The sequence below is a fragment of the Rana temporaria genome, chromosome 11 (genome assembly GCF_905171775.1).
Source record: "Rana temporaria chromosome 11, aRanTem1.1, whole genome shotgun sequence".
In the NCBI taxonomy this organism is placed as follows: domain Eukaryota; kingdom Metazoa; phylum Chordata; class Amphibia; order Anura; family Ranidae; genus Rana; species Rana temporaria.
The window spans coordinates 25,126,000-25,142,278 of record NC_053499.1 but is presented as its reverse complement, the minus strand read 5'-3'; the positions used below and the strand labels follow the sequence as shown (position 1 = coordinate 25,142,278).

General features: G+C 45.2%; 1 protein-coding gene across 3 annotated transcripts in view; it reads left to right on the top strand.

Moving 5' to 3' along the window:
• The first annotated feature begins 223 nt into the window (after positions 1–223).
• The window catches only part of LRP4 (LDL receptor related protein 4), a 151,432-nt gene continuing 135,376 nt past the window's right edge, over positions 224–16,279 (top strand). For 2 of the 3 annotated variants that reach the window (XM_040328219.1, XM_040328218.1), the window contains exon 1: positions 227–1,041. In XM_040328219.1, the coding sequence (XP_040184153.1) occupies positions 954–1,041 (88 nt within the window). In that variant the 5' untranslated portion in view covers positions 227–953. Of the gene's footprint in view, positions 1,042–16,279 lie in introns of all 3 variants that reach the window. The other variant, XM_040328220.1, reaches the window with a different exon arrangement.

Here is a 16,279-nt window from a genome sequence, read left to right as displayed (position 1 = left end):
TGCCATGTGCTCCCCCTTTGTGTGCACATCTGCCATGCAGAGTTTGTATATAAACAAACAATGACAGCTCCCCATCCTCTGATATGATCCCATAGTGCAGGGCAGGCTTTGATGCCGCCGCCTCCCCCCTCCCAGCATGTTGTTTTCATTATGACATACTATTGTGTCCCATTCACCTAGTCTTTACAAGTTTTGTAAAAGGATCCAACAGGCGGCTGCGGGACTCCATGGGAAGGTGCGCTCCTTTCCTGATTTCAGGCTGGGAAGGATCAGGACCCCCAGGGTGACCCCACTTCCCCCTTCCCCGGCCCTGGGTGTCACCCCCCGCCCCTCTGGAAGCCTGTCTGTGGAGGGACCGCTGTGTGTGGGGTCAGGGAGGGAAACCATCCGGGGGCGTCCCCCCCCCTTGCGGCTGTCTCAGTTGGATTATTCCACAAGAGGCTTGGGAGGCAGAGAGGGGAGAAGGAGCAGAAGAAACTAGTGCAGCGCGGAGGGGAGAGCGGAGCCCGGTAATGTTGGGGGAGACAGACGGGAGGAGAGCACTGTAAATCAGAGAAGGGGAGAGGAGACACCGAGCATACACCGATACCGATCATACACCGACACCGAGCGCACTGTGGCTACAGCAGAGGACGGGCGCCGGGGACACACAGGGCTTCCTGCAGGCGCAGGGCACCGGGCTCCTGTGTATGAGAAGATCCTGATCAGAAAGGGAAGATCCTGATCAGAAAGGGAAGATCCTGATCAGACACTCAGGATCAGAATAAGAAGATCCTGATTGGACACTGAGGATCAATATGAGAAGATCCTGATCAGCATGAGAAGATCCTGATCAAACCCTGAGGATCGGCATGAGAAGATCCTGACCGGACACTGAGGATCGGCATGAGAAGATCCTGATCGGACATTGAGATCTTGGGGATCCACCTGCTTTGGAGGGGATCGCAGTGTTGATGAGACCTCGGTGGAGAGCAGAGCCTGGGGGGATGAGGCTGCCGCAGTGCTCCTGTGTGACACTACTGCTCCTCCTGTGTCTGCCAGGTGAGTGCCAAGCTCCATGACTCATCCATGCCAACTGGCCTTCCTTTCCACCCACCTGGCCACCAGGATCGCTCCATATAGATTTGGTTCCTGATCGACTGCGCTGACCCAACCGTACCACGACTGACCGTTTTGATTCCGTGTCTGTAGATGGTTATTTGGCTGTTGACTGTCTTGTATTTTAAAGTCCATGACTCATCCATGCCAACTGGCCTTCCTTTCCACCCACCTGGCCACCAGGATCGCTCCATACAGATTTGGTTCCTGATCGACTGCGTTGACCCAACCGTACCACGACTGACTGTTTTGATTCCGTGTCTGTAGATGGTTATTTGGCTGATGACTGTCTTGTATTTTAAAGTCCATGACTCATCCATGCCAACTGGCCTTCCCATCTACCTGGCTACCAGATTTTTTGGTTGGCCTTAAACGTCTTCCTGATCGACAGCGCTGACCCAACCATGCCATGACTGACCATTTTATTCCATCCATTCAGCACCTGTGCGTGGTTAACTGGCTGACTGTCTTGTATTTGAAAGTCCTTGACTCGTCCATGACTCATCAATGCCAACTGGCCTTCCCGTCCACCTGGCTACCAGATTTTTTAGGTTAGCCTTGAACGTCTTCCTGATTGACAGCGCTGACCCAACCATGCCATGACTGACCATTTTATTCCATCCATTCAGCACCTGTGCATGGTTAACTGGTGGTTGACTTTCCTGTGTTAAAGTCCATGCCAACTGGCCTTCTGTTGCGGCCACCTGGCCACCAGAATAGGTCCATAGAGATTTTCTGATCGACATCGCTGACCCTACCGTACCACAGATGACCCCCCCCCCCCCCTCTTTTTCGTCCATTCCGTGCCTGTTAATGGTTTTCTGGCTGTTGACTGTCTTGTATTTAAATTTCATGACTCATCCATGCCAGCTGGCCTTCCCTTCCTTCTCTCTACAGATTTTTTTGGTTGGACATGGACATCTTCCTGAATCTACACCACTGACCCTAATGTACCATGGTTAACCTTGAACGGGTGCCAAATGGACAGAAGAAAATGGTCAACTGGCTGTTGACCGTCTTGTATTTGACATCCATGCCAACTGGCCTTCCCTTCCACCTGGCCACCAGAATTGACCCAAACATTTGCATGGGAAGTCTTCCTAATTGACAATGCTAACCAAAACCATGCCACAATTGATCATTTTATACTGTCCATTCGGCGCTTGTTCATGGTTAACTGGCTATACACGGTCTTGTATTTAAAGTCCATGACAACTGGCCTTTCCTTCCAGGGACAGTCTCTTGTCACCGGGATTGACACATGCAGATTTTTGGAAGACTTCCTGATTGACAGCGCTGGCCCAACCTCAGCATAACTGACTATTTTTTTATTCTATCCATTCGGTGCCTGTCCATGGTCCAATTATGGTTAACCATCTCGTATTTGAAATGCAATGTAAATAGGTAGCCCTCTCAACTGGCAGTTGACCATCTTTTATATTTAAAATCCATGACTTATCCATGTCAACTGACCTTCTCTTCTAGAGTCAGTCAATGGCCGCCAAGATTGACCCTATGCAGATTTTTACAAATCTTCCTGATTTGTTTGGTTGACCTTGAAGGCCAACGAGGCTGGCTCAAATATACTGTTATTGACCATTTTATTCTCTCCATTCATCACCTGTCCACGGTTACCTGGCTGTTGTCCATCTTGTATCTAAAGCCCACCTGGCCACCAGAATTGCTCTCATGCAAATTTTTGGAAGTTTTCCTGATTGACAGCGCTGCCCTAAACCGTACAACCACTGACCGGTTTATTTTGTCCCATCAGCACCTGTCCATGGTTAACTGGCTGTTGACTGTCTTGTATTTAAAGCCTGTGACGCATCCATGCCAACTGGCCTTCCCTTCCAAGGTCAATCCCTGGCTACTAGGATTGACCCTATGCAGATTGTTTGGAGGTCTTCCTCTTTTATTTGGTGGACCTTGAAGGTCAGTGGCACTGGCCCAACCACACTGTGACCATTTTATTCTGTCCATTCAGCACCTGTTCATGTTTAGCTGGCTGTTGACCATCTTGTATTTAAAGTTCATAATTCACCCATGCCAACAGACCTTTCCTCCCAGGGCCAGTCCCTAGCCACCAGGATTAACCCCATGCAGATTTTTGGAAGTCTTCCTGATTGACAGCGCTGACCCAACCGTACCATGATTGATCTTTGTGTTTTTGTTCTGTCCATTTAGCCCCTGTCCTTGGTCAGGTTGCTGTTGACCGTCTCATATTTAAAGTTAGATGGAAATAGTTGGCCTTCTTGATGACGTTATTGATGCTTGAAATTATGATTTGGAATAGATGGAGTTAACAGCCATGGACCAGCGCTTGTTATCAAATGGAATTCCTCCTGATTGACAGCACTGACCCAACCGTATCCTGATTAACCATTTTATTCTTTCGCTAACCATTTTGTTCTTTGACTGTCTTGTATTTAAAGCGGGGGTTCACCCTAAAAAAAAAAATCGAACATTGCATGGAGCCGACCTATGAGACCGACACTATGCTGTTTTTTTTTTTTTCTTGCGTACATACCATTTTAGGGCTATTTTCACCCCCGGCTTTCCCGCGGGAGTGGGTGTTCCTAATCACAGGCTGTGATTGACGTGCTTCCGACCGGCGCATACTGCGCGTCACGAGTTGCTGAAAGAAGCCGAACGTCGGTGCGCAGGTGCCGTATAGAGCCGCACCGACGTTCGGCTTCTTTCGGCAACTCGTGACGCGCAGTATGCGCCGGTCGGAAGCACGTCAATGACAGCCTGTGATTAGGAACGCCCACTCCCGTGGGCGAAAATAGCCCTAAAATGGTATGTATGCCAAAAAAAAACAGCATACTGTCGGTCTCATAGGTCGGCTCCATGCAATGTTAGATTTTTTTTTTAGGGTGAACCCCCGCTTTAAGGACCAATAGAAACATGAGGCCCTCTCACACGACATTTAAAAATGTTGTTGGCTCTGTGACGTTGCATCCCTGGGCCCATTTATGTGAGTGCATAGATGTGGCATTAGGCAGGGGGTTGTCTGCAACAACGAGCGCATGACAACCCACCTGCCTAGTGCTACAAAATACAGCTCATCTACGCACTATACGCGTGGCTGTGCGTTGTTTTTAAAAATTTGAGTTTGGCGTGAATGCCATTACTGATTGACAGCACTGACCCAACCGTACCATAAGTGACCATTTTATTCTGTCTATGGTCAGCTTGCTGTGTTGACCGTGTTGTATCTAAAGCGGCATGGAAATAGACGGCCTTCTTGACGTTATTGATGCTTGAAACTAGGATTTGCAGTAGATGGAGTTACCAGCTATTGACCAACACTTATTAATAAATGGGAAGTCTTTCTGAAATTCAGTACTGACCAACCGTACCATGATTGACCATGTCGATGGTCAGCTTACTGTTGACCATCCTTGTATTTAAGGTCCAGTAGGAATTAGGTGGCCCTTTTGGACAGCCTTTGAAGATGTTGGGTCGATGACCTTGCATCCCTATGTCAATTCAGATCTATGCAAGCTCTTTAATGTGCGGTGTTTTGTATAGTTAGGCAGGTGGATTGTTGGGCATCAATGTGTGATTTTTGTGCATTGTCCAATGTTATTGACCCTTGAAATTAGGATTTGGAGTGGATGGAGTTAACAGCCAATGACTAACACTTGGTAATACATGGAAGTCTTCCTAAAGACAACCCTGAACCAAAAGTATCATGATTTTATTCTGTTGATGGTCATCTTATTTGTCGATCGTCTTGTATTTATTAGCCAATGGCAACCAGACAGCATTTAGGATGTTGTTGGCTCAGTGACGTTGCAAATTTTGTAGCATTACAGATGGGCTGGCATGCATCAATGTGCATTTCTTTTGAACATCGACATACTATACTGGCATATGTTTCTATTGCGTTTTTTTTTTTTTAAATTTAGGATTTGAAGGACTTGATGGAGTTACGAACCATTGATTAAGGCTTGATAGTAAATGGAAGTCTTCTTGATACCTGTGGCCCTTTTGAACAGAATTTTAAAAGATGTTGATTCGGTGACCTTGAGTCCCTGGAAAGCATTAAGGACCTATTTAGATCTATCAGGGGCAGATCCACAAAGATCTGCCCCGGCGCATCCTATCTGAGATACGCTACCACGCCGTACCTTACCAGGCTTTGGTTCGAATCCATAAAGAATTTGCGCCGTAAGTTACGCAGCGTAACGGATCGGAATTCAAATGCGGCGAGTAGGGGGCGTGTTTCATTTAAATTAAGTGCGTCACCGCGCCGAACGAACTTCCTAGATTTCCCGCTGTGCATTGCGCTAAATGACGTCGCAAGGAGGTCATTGTTTTGACGTGGACGTAAATTACGTCCATCCAGATTCACAGATGACTTGCACAAACAATTTTTATTTTTTTTAAATTATACGCGGGAACAACGGCCATACTTAACAATGCGTACGCCACCAAATAGCAGGTTTAACTATACGCCGAAAAAAGCCGACTAGAGACGACGTAAAAAAAGAATGCGACGGCCGCTCGTACGTTCGTGAATCGTCGGAAATAGCTAATTTGCATATTCCACGCGGAAAACGACGTGAACGCCACCAACTGGACGCCGAAGAATTGCATCTTAGATCCGAAGGCGTACAAAGCCGTACGCCTGTCGGATCTAACCCAGATGCCGTCATATCTTGTTTTGAGAATTCAAAACAAAGGTACGACGCAGGAAATTTGAAAGTACGCCGGCGTATCAGTAGATACGCCGGCGTACTTGCTTTGTGGATTTGCCCCTCAGTATATTATCTATTCGTACTGTTTTGATATGCGTTGCCAGTACATTTTGTAAAGTTAGGATTTGGAGTGCATAGTGTTAGCAGCCATTGACAAGGACTTGTTAATACCCGTTGCCAACTCATCCAAACTCATGTAACATGCATTACTGTTGACCTCTATGGTCTTCTTGATACACTAAAATGCAGAAAAAAAACAGGCGTGTTGTATTTTTCAAGGGCAATGAGAGAGGAATGGACAGTATATTTATCATGGGGAAGCTGGACACATGTGTTTTAGCATGTTGCAACACGTAAATAGTGTAAATGGTTACCTACAAAGCTGTTGGCTGCTATGTTGACTGTCTTAAGAGACAACTTTCATCACTGTTGAGCTTGTCTGTCTCTGCTTATCTTTATGTCCTCGGAGGGGACTGGGGTCCCAGTCTTGTCTCTTGGACTGGTTAATAACACAATTTTGCACATTTACTTTTGCATTTGCGTTTGACCGATTTAGTAAATATGCAAACCATTGATACAGGGATATTTCTAAGTACACATCTTCAGATCCCAGGACTGTCCCTGGTATCTGAGGCTGCTGTCTAGTATACTAATCTTCTTGCGTCATGTACATATTACTTTCCTCATGTGATTGGCAACCCCTAAAAACGACCCTCTGAAATGCAAACATTGAAAACGTGGATTCCATGGGAATCCAGAACAGTTGTCAGTTATGTCTTATTGCACATTCAGGAATTCCCATATGCTAGTTATGCACAGGGGCGGACTGACCATTGAGGCTCTCGGGCACTGCCCGAGGGCCCCATGCCACTAGGGGGCCCCATCAGGGTTGCCAGGCTCAATAAAACCAGGGACAGTATGTAAAATTCTGTGTTTTTTTTACATCTGTCCCTGATATGTCCGAAACCGACATGCTTTTGATGTGAAAACCCTGAGATTTTAGCTGCCCTGCCTCTGCACTGCCTCCTGGCGTGGTGGCCATCTGTAAGCCTGGGGGGCCCCATAATCTTCTATTGCCCGGGGGCCCCATGAGTTGTCAGTCCGCCCCTGGTTATGCAGCTTCTTTTACATGTAGTAGTATATTTTATTTATTTATTTATAAATCTATGTTATGTGGCGTCATACTATAAGTACAAAGTTGTTTTGTAAGTGAACCTTCCATATAAATCTTTGCCCAATAAATAAGCCCATACAGGTCACCTTACTGGTAAGCAGTTTTGCGCATTTGACTTACTTTAGAATGTCTTGGGCCCAGATTCTCGTACGAGTTACGCCGGCGTATCTCCAGATACGCCGTCGTAAGTCTGAGTTTGAGGCGTCGTATCTATGCGCCTGATTCTTAGAATCAGTTACGCATAGATTTGTATTAGATCCGACCGGCGTAAGTCTCTTATGCCGTCGTATCTTAGTTGCATATTTACGCTGGCCGCTAGGTGGCGCTTCCGTCGATTTGCGCGTCGAATATGGTAATGAGCTAGATACGCTGATTCTCAAACATACGTGCGGCCGGCGCATTTTTTTACGTCGTTTGCGTAAGGCTTTTTTCGGCGTATAGTTACCCCTGCTCTATTAGGCGTACTAATATTAGGAATGGACGTCGTTCCCGCGTTCAATTTGTGAAAATTTTACGTTGTTTGCGTAAGTCTTCCGTGAATGGGGCTAAACGTAAGTTACGTTCACGTCGACTAGGCATTGAGCGGGCGCAATTTAATTTGAAAAATCGGTGTGATACTGAGCATGCGCGCGAATGGGAGCCGAGTGTTCCCAGAGCACAACGGGGGGAGGACGGGAGGTGACGTCCTGCCCACAGTCTGCCCGAGACTGTGTGGCCAGAAGTGGGTGCAAATACCTGTCTTTAGACAGGTATCTGCACCCCCCTGAAAGGTGTCAAATGTGACACCGGAGGGGGGGAGGGTTCCGATCAGCGTGAGTTCCACTTTAGGGTGGAGCTCCGCTTTAAATACAATTCTTGCGTGATATATAACTATGCAGTGCAGCTCTCTGGGTTATTGTAATAGGACTTGTTGCTTTCTGTGTGTTAAAGGCCCACTAAAATAAATATTAAATGTGCAAACAGAATCTTGAACCCATTTACATTTATTTGATGACTTAATTATGTGTTGGTTTAAGGGCCGCCCATTAAAATCAATAGACGCTGGATGCACTAAAACGTTCCAAAATGTTTGCCGCTATGCGCTTATCATGAACTTATTAAACTTAGAACTTTTTGTCATGCATTGCAATGGCTTAATGTGTTGGGGTGCTAGTCAAAATGTATGGCATGACCGCACATCAATGCATGTAATGTGCATTGCAGTACATGAAGTACGTGGGTGCAAATCAACCCTTAACGTTTCTTATTTTGCATATTGCATAAATAAACGTAAGCAGATTTGATGACGCATGCAGATCTAAGGTCTCGGTAGCCACCAAGAATGACTGGCTTTTTGGCAAATGACCCTTCTCAAGCATCGTTGTACTGTGCCATGTGATTCAGCTGATGGTCACCCTGAGCCCTGCAGGGACCAATTCTCACCTGATCGCAGGTGATGATCGCGTTGGTCTAGGATCCAGCCTCTTGCAGTCGTCCCCAAGGCCTAAACTGTACAGACTTTTTTTTTTTTTTGTATTGCTCCGTAGCTTGAGATTTACTGCATTGGCAATGCTGTGACATTTGCCAGCAAGGGGTTAATATCGAGCACTGAGTGATGAGAAGAAAACTGGCGTAGTTCAGTCCTTACTGCACATTTTTTCTGAGGGCTCCATGTTGTTGACTGTGATAGATGGCATTTTTTTTACACTGCTGTATATGTAATGTGATATTCTGCTCGGTGTGTTCTGTAGGGTTTTACTTGTTGCTTTGTGTGGCCTTTATGTTCTTTCTACAATGACTTTGTCCCTGTTGCATCCACTTAGATGTTGTAAACCTTGTAGCTTTCGCTAAGCTAGAGGACAGTATGACCTTCTGTTATCTGCTGCGGTTAGGACCGTATGTCCACCAGACCACCACGCTCAAGCCACTAAAATCTGGTATAGGCGTGGAAAGGACTGTATGTCCTGAATTGTCCTTGCTGTGGATGAGGACTGTATGACCTTGTGTTATCTGTTGTGGTCAGGCCACCAAAAAGACCCTCCTGGTGAAAGCATGGAAAGGACTGTGTTGCTTCAGCTGTCTCTGTTGCTGATGAGTACTTTATGACCTTCCATTATCTATTCTGGTTAGAAATGTACATTCTTGTACTATCCACTACAAAGAATAAGGACTGTGTGTCATGAACTGTCCATGCAGTGGGTGAGGACTGTGTGTGACCGTACATTATCTGTTGAGGTTAAAGCAGAACTTCATTCTCTCTCAATCAACATTTACTATTTTTAATCAATATGCTGCTAACCTAGGACCCGGACCGTTAGACAGCTAAAGGACCTGGCCAGTTTTTGCGATTCGGCACTGCGTCGCTTTAACTCACAATTGCGCGGTCGTGCAACATGGCTAACAAACAAAATTGGCGTCCTTTTTTTTCCCCACAAATAGAGCTTTCTTTTGGTGGTATTTTATCAATTCTGTGGTTTTTATTTTTTGCGCTATAACCAAAAATAGAGCAGCAATTTTGGAAAAAAATGCAATATTTTTAACTTTTTGCTATAATGAATATCCCCCCAAATTGTTTTTATATATATATATATATATATATATATATATATATATATATAAACATTTTTTTGGGGGGGGGGGGGATATTCATTATAGCAAAAAGTTAAAAATATTGCATTTTTTTTCCAAAATTGTTGCTCTATTTATATATATATATATATATATATATATATATATATAAATTTTCCTCAGTTTAGGCGATACATATTCTTCTACCTATTTTTGGTAAAAAAAATCACAATAAGCGTTTATCGATTGCTTTGCGCAATATTTATAGCGTTTACAAAATAGGGGATAATTTTTTTGCATTTTTATAAATGTTTTTTTTTTTTTTTTTCTTGACTGCGACATTATGGCGGACACTTCGGACAATTTTGACACATTTTTGGGACCATTGTCATTTTCACAGCAAAAAAATGCATTAAAAATGCACTGATTACTGTGAAAATTACAATTGCAGTTTGGGATTTAACCACAAGGGGGCGCTAAAGGGGTTAAGTGTGACCTCATTTGTGTTTCTAACTGTAGGGGGGTGTGGCTGTAGGTGTGACATCATTGATTGTGTCCCCCTATAAAAGGGAACACACGATCAATGACGGCGCCACAGTGAAGAACGGGGAAGCTGTGTTTACAAGATCATTGGGGTCATGCCGTTGGCTCTGCTAAGTGATCTAGGACCTTGCACCATCAGATGGGAGGTAATTTTGATGGGAACCCCTAGCAACCTCCTGGAGGAATCCTGGTTGAGGATGGCTGGTCTGTGCACTCTCCACTACAAAGAATAAGGACTATATGTTGTGGAAGAGGACTCTGTGACCATTATCTGTTGTGCTTGGGCATTTTCTATTAGGAGTCTTTAAGGACCGTATCCCATAAACTGTCCCTGCTGTTGTATACAGTGCTAGATTAGAATTGAGCTTTGATACTTGTTTGTTAGGACTAAACTTTATGATTTCCTCCAGTGGTTACTAGGTGTCCATTGTATATTAAAATTGTGACTTTGTAGCGTGTTCTTGGTTGGCGCTCTTCAGTACATTATTCAGTCTTTTGATGTTAATATTTGTATCTAATGCAGCTGAAGACGGACACTGTATGTATTATTATGAGCAGATTATCTTTTGCCTTGCATGGTCACTTAGCAGCTGTTCTTCAGTCCTGGCGTCATTATGCATTTAAAGGAAATCTGTACAGAGAAAAATATGGAGGACACCATTGTTGCCGTACTGAGAATCTGGATTTTCTGGCTGTCTCTTGCTTCACAAATTTGAGTCACCGAATGAAAACCGAGCATACAGTATGAGAAGTCTGGGGGAGGCTAGGACTTCTGACTTGCATACTTGTACCAGGTCCCTGATTTAGAGCCTGTTCTCATACCATGCATGTGAAAGAGCAACTCCAGCCTAAAAAGCGAAATGGTTGAAAAATCTGTACTAGGGATGCACCGAAATTTTGGCTGCCGAAACATACCAGGTGAAAATTGCGTTTTCGGCATATTGCCAAAAGAAAAAACACGTTGATAATGGAGCCAAAAATGGTGCGGGGCCTGGACCCTGGTGCCGCCCATTACGGGGGTGTCATCCTGGAGTGCCCGTCCTTACTATCTCCTCCTTCCCTCCTCACCGCAATCTTCGTGTGTCACGGAGTTTAACTACACAGACTGCAGTAACAATGTCCTGTGGGACATTGAATCAATGTGACGTGATTACAGGAGGCGGTACATTGTTACTGTGACCTGGGCAATTCAAATACAGCTCCGTGACACACGGAGATCGCCAGAGATCACACAGAGATGCAGACAGGCTGCATGATATGCACTAGTAGGCTTCTGGGCACTGGTGAGGCACAGGCAGGCTGCATAATGGGCACAAGTAGGCTGCTGGGCACTGGGGAGGCACAGGCAGGCTGCACGACAGCACTGGTAGGCTGCTGGGCACTGGTGAGGCACAGGCAGGCTACATGAAGGGCACTGGTGAGGCTGCATTGATCTCCTGTGCCATGTCTGCAGTCACTGACCGTCTCCTGTGCCATGTCTGCAGTCTCTGACCGTCTCCTGTACCATGTCTGCCGTCTCTGACCGTCTCCTGTACCATGTCTGCCGTCTCTGACCGTCTCCTGTACCATGTCTGCCGTCTCTGACCGTCTCCTGTACCATGTCTGCCGTCTCTGACCGTCTCCTGTACCATGTCTGCCGTCTCTAACCGTCTCCTGTACCATGTCTGCCGTCTCTGACCATCTCCTGCATCATATCTGCTAGAGGTGCACCTCATGGAAATTTTGCTAATACTATTAGCAATGTGTTATATAAAAATATATACATTTTCATTTAAAATATATACAAAAATAAAAATATTTTTTAAAAACCGTCATTTTTGGTTTCGGTTTTCAGCCTAGTGCATTTTTCATTTTCGGTATCGGCACCAAAAACCCATTCGGTGCACCCCTAATCTTTACCCTTCTGCCACTTTACCGTTGAACAGATTGCATGGGGAGAGTCATTAATTATTGCAGTTAATGGCAAGAGAGCCCATTGGACCTCATTTAGGAGAATTTAGGCAGACCCCCTTCTTTAAACAGATACCCCTTTTTTTTTTTTAATTGTCTATAAAGGAGATGAGCCCCCCCCCCCCCCTTCAAGGCTAGACATAGTGCCCAGTAAGTTTGTAGACTTTTCTTAACCACTTGCCGACCGCGCTATCGCAAAAATACTGCTACAGCGCGGTCGAGTTGTTTTGACACGACGTCCCTGGGACGTCCTCGTGCACTTCCTCGTTTGCACGCCCCCTGAGACGCGCTCACGGAAGTGTCCGTGCTCGCCGGGTCCAGGGGACCCGACGCAACACGGATCACGGTGAAGAGCCAATGATAGCGGCTCTTCACCACCTGACTGCTCCCTCCAATGAGGGAGCAGAGAAAAGTAAACAAAATAAAAAAAAGGTCATCCTGAGGTCTTCTCTTCTCTCCTCACACCGATACAGCGTGTGAGGAGAGAAGTGATTTTTAAAGTGAGTGCCATCTAAATTGTGCCCAGCAGTGCCTAGCAGTGCCACGTAGTGCCACTACACTACCCATCAGTGCCCCTACAGTCCCAATCTGTGCCACCAGTGCCACTACAGTCCCCACCAGTGCCCCTAAAGTCCCCATCTGTGCCACCAGTGCCACTACAGTCCCCACCAGTGCCACCTCTGCCACTTCAGTGCCCATTGGTGCTGCTAGTGTCTGTCAGTGCCACTACAGTACTTATCAGTGCTCCATCAGTGCCACTACCGTGCCAAGTGCCACTACAATGCCAATATCCCATATTTTTTTTTTATCAAAAATATGTAGCAGTATACATTTTAGGCCAAATTTATGAGGAAAAATTACTTTTTTGCAAAATGTTATGATAGAAATGAAGAAAAATTCATTTTTTTACAAAATTTTCGTTCTTTTTTCATTTATAGCAAAAAAAATAAAAAACGCAGAGGTGATCAAATACCACCAAAAGAAAGCTCTATTTGTGGGGAAAAAAAGGCCAAAAATTTCATTTGGTTACAGTGTTGTATGACTGAGTTATTGTCATTCAAAATGTGAGAGCACCGAAAGCTGAAAATTGGTCTGGTCAGGAAGGGTGTTTAAGTGCCCAGTGGTCAAGTGGCTAAAGTATGTGCCACACACTGTGGTCATGTTTCTCGTTCTTGGAGGACCTACAGGTTGGGTACAAATTCACATTACAGAATGGCTACAATTGTATTTGTAACAGGCTCACTTTTTAGATAATAGTGGATTGATCATGAAGGCCTTGCTGTGAGTCGATGAAGAAAACACTTAATGAATGCTCTTGTTGTCGGGTCAATAAGCTGCACACTGATAAGGAAATGGCCAGCAGGATGTTTGCTGCATGTTGAATTGACTGCCCTTTGACAACCTTGAAAATTCAATAGCTTGTATTCACAGATCCTATGAGATTGGGCATCTATAGTCTGTGGCATTGATCAGCGTGACGCCTCCCACATCACCCAGGTGTAAAAGGACACATTGGGGTGGAGTGACTAAAGGCAAATAGAATGTTCACTTTACAAGCTTAGTGATTGAGGTGAAGCTCAACTGACTTTCATCATCCAACTATGTGCAAGCTAAAAGACTCTCTTGATCAGGGGTGCCCAACCAGTGGCCACATGTGGCTCGTGGAACCCTCTGATGTGGCCCGCGACCTCCTGCTCTGGGATGGAATAGAACATAACGATATACGTCAGCAGAATGGCACGGCTGGGCACATCAACGTATAGGTACGTTGTCCTTTTAAGCCCAGCCGTGGGGACGCGGGCGCACGACCCGGTCCGAAGCTCCGTGACCGCGGGACTTGCGGACCCGATCGCCGCTGGAGTCCCGCAATCGGTCCCCGGGGGTGAAGAACGGGGAGAGCCGTGTGTAAACACGGCTTCCCCGTTCTTCACTGTGGCTCCGTCATCGATCGTGCCATCCCTTTTTATAGGGGGGACACAATCGATGACGTCACAACTACAGCCACACCCCCCTACAGTTGTAAACACACTTCAGGGAACACATAACCCCAACAGCGCCCCATGTGGTTAACTCCCAAACTGCAACTGTCATTTTCACAATAAACAATGCCTTTTAAATGCATTTTTTGCTGTGAAAATGACAATGGTCCCAAAAATGTGTCAAAATTGTCCGAAGTGTCGGCCATAATGTCGCAGTCATGAAAAAAATCGCTGATCGCCGACCATTAGTAGTAAAAAAAATAATAATAAAAATGCAATAAAACTATCCCCTATTTTGTAAACGCTATAAATTTTGCGCAAACCAACCGATAAACGCTTATTGTGTTTTTTTTTTTTTTTTTATACCAAAAATAGGTAGAAGAATACGTATCGGCCTAAACTGAGGACATTTTTTTTTTTATATATTTTTTGGGGGATATTTATGATAGCAAAAAGTAAAAAATATTGATTTTTTTTCAAAATTGTCGCTCTATTTTTGTTTATAGCGCAAAAAACAAAAAACGCAGAGGTGATCAAATACCACCAAAAGAAAGCTCTATTTGTGGGGAAAAAAGGACGCCAATTTTGTTTGGGAGCCACATCGCACGACCGCGCAATTGTCAGTTAAAGCGACGCAGTGCCGAATCGCAAAAAGGGGCAAGGTCCTTTAGCTGCATTTTGGTCCGAGTCTTAAGTGGTTAAAGGTCAGTTTTATTACTAAAATCAGTGTATATACGGGCATATCTGTTCTGCAGTGGTTCCCGGGCTGCTTTCAGGTGCAGGTGCAGAGCAGTTTACCTGCGGGTTACCTGCACTGAGCCATAGACTTCTGTTATTACTTGCGAGTTTGGTGAGCTTTCTGAAAGTGCACCAAACCTGCAGAATGCAATAGAAGTCTATTGCAAAGTGCAGGAAAGCCAAAGGTACACTGCGTTGCACCCGCGGTGCGGGTAAACTGGGGCCTTTACCCACCTCTGGAGGAGCCCTAGGGTTCGGTTCCATGGAACCCTGGTTGAGAATGGCTGCTTGACATGCTGTGTTATTAGGCTCCATTCACACCTAGGCAGACAAATTCGCTGCGTTTTGTCGCCGCAAATCGCGGTACAAATAGCGGCATTTTGTACCGCGATTTGCGGCGACAAAACGCCGGTATTGTCCGCCTAGATGTGCCCCAGATTGACCCCCTCTATGGAGATGGTTCCCATCTCCTAGCCGAACGCCGAAAGCCGCCTGAAAAAAAGGTCCGGGACCTTTTTTCAGGCGGCAGGCGTCCGGCATCCGGCGTTCAGCGTGGAGATGTAAACCATCTCCATAGAGGGACATGTGTTTTCATCCCTCTGGCGGCAGCGGCGTAGCACTACAGGCGTAAAAACGCCTAGATGTGAATGGAGGCTTACTATATTAGCAAAGCTGCTTCAGCTCCGCAGCTTAATTTTATGGTCACACAATTGCCGACATATTTTAATATTGTGGCCTATTGTATTTTTAGGGGTTTGTTGAAGTCTGAATGACTTCTGGTGCATTTCTCTATCAGTGATGCTGTGCTGTATCGGGTAGTATGGGAGTCTTTTTTCCATAACAGCTGGATTGCATTAAAGGAATGAAACCATCTGTGATGGCTGTAGGCAACAGCTCAACTTCTTTCAGGTTATCATAGAGATCTGCTTTAGATTCTGTAGCTCTACAGGAAAGCCGAACACCTTTTGACCAGGAAATATACATGATGAAAGCTCCTAACGATAATTGGAGAGATAAACGGAAGCTAAAACTCAATTTTGTGAGAGTTACAAGAGGGCATGTGAAAAAATAAAGGCATTTAAGCATGGAAACCTGCTTTATATGCAGGTTTGAGACTATGTGGGGCTGAGCGGCAAGTATATGTAAAGCCAAAACATGTTTTTTTTTTTTTTATTAGATTCATCCTCGACATTTGTGCTGGTGACCATAGTCTCCTGTACAGAAAATATACGGGTAAATCCAGGTTGTCACAAATGGGAGATAAGGGAAAATGTTCAAATGGGGACACCAGTTTTTTTCGGTCTCTGAGGAAGAGGGGGATCTCCCCTCGAAATGTGTCAACATCTGGAAACTCCTCCGGCTTGCTTGGAATAGTCTCAGTGACCTGGTTGCTTTGTGGTTTCTATGGACCCTGATATGCTTTTATCATTGATTTTTGTTTCTTTACTTATATTTAAAAAAAAAAACACTTGGGTAATGCGCAAGGCTGGTGTGCCCTCTCTCTCCAGCTGTTTAAATCTAAGCTTATACTGTTAGAATTTTGG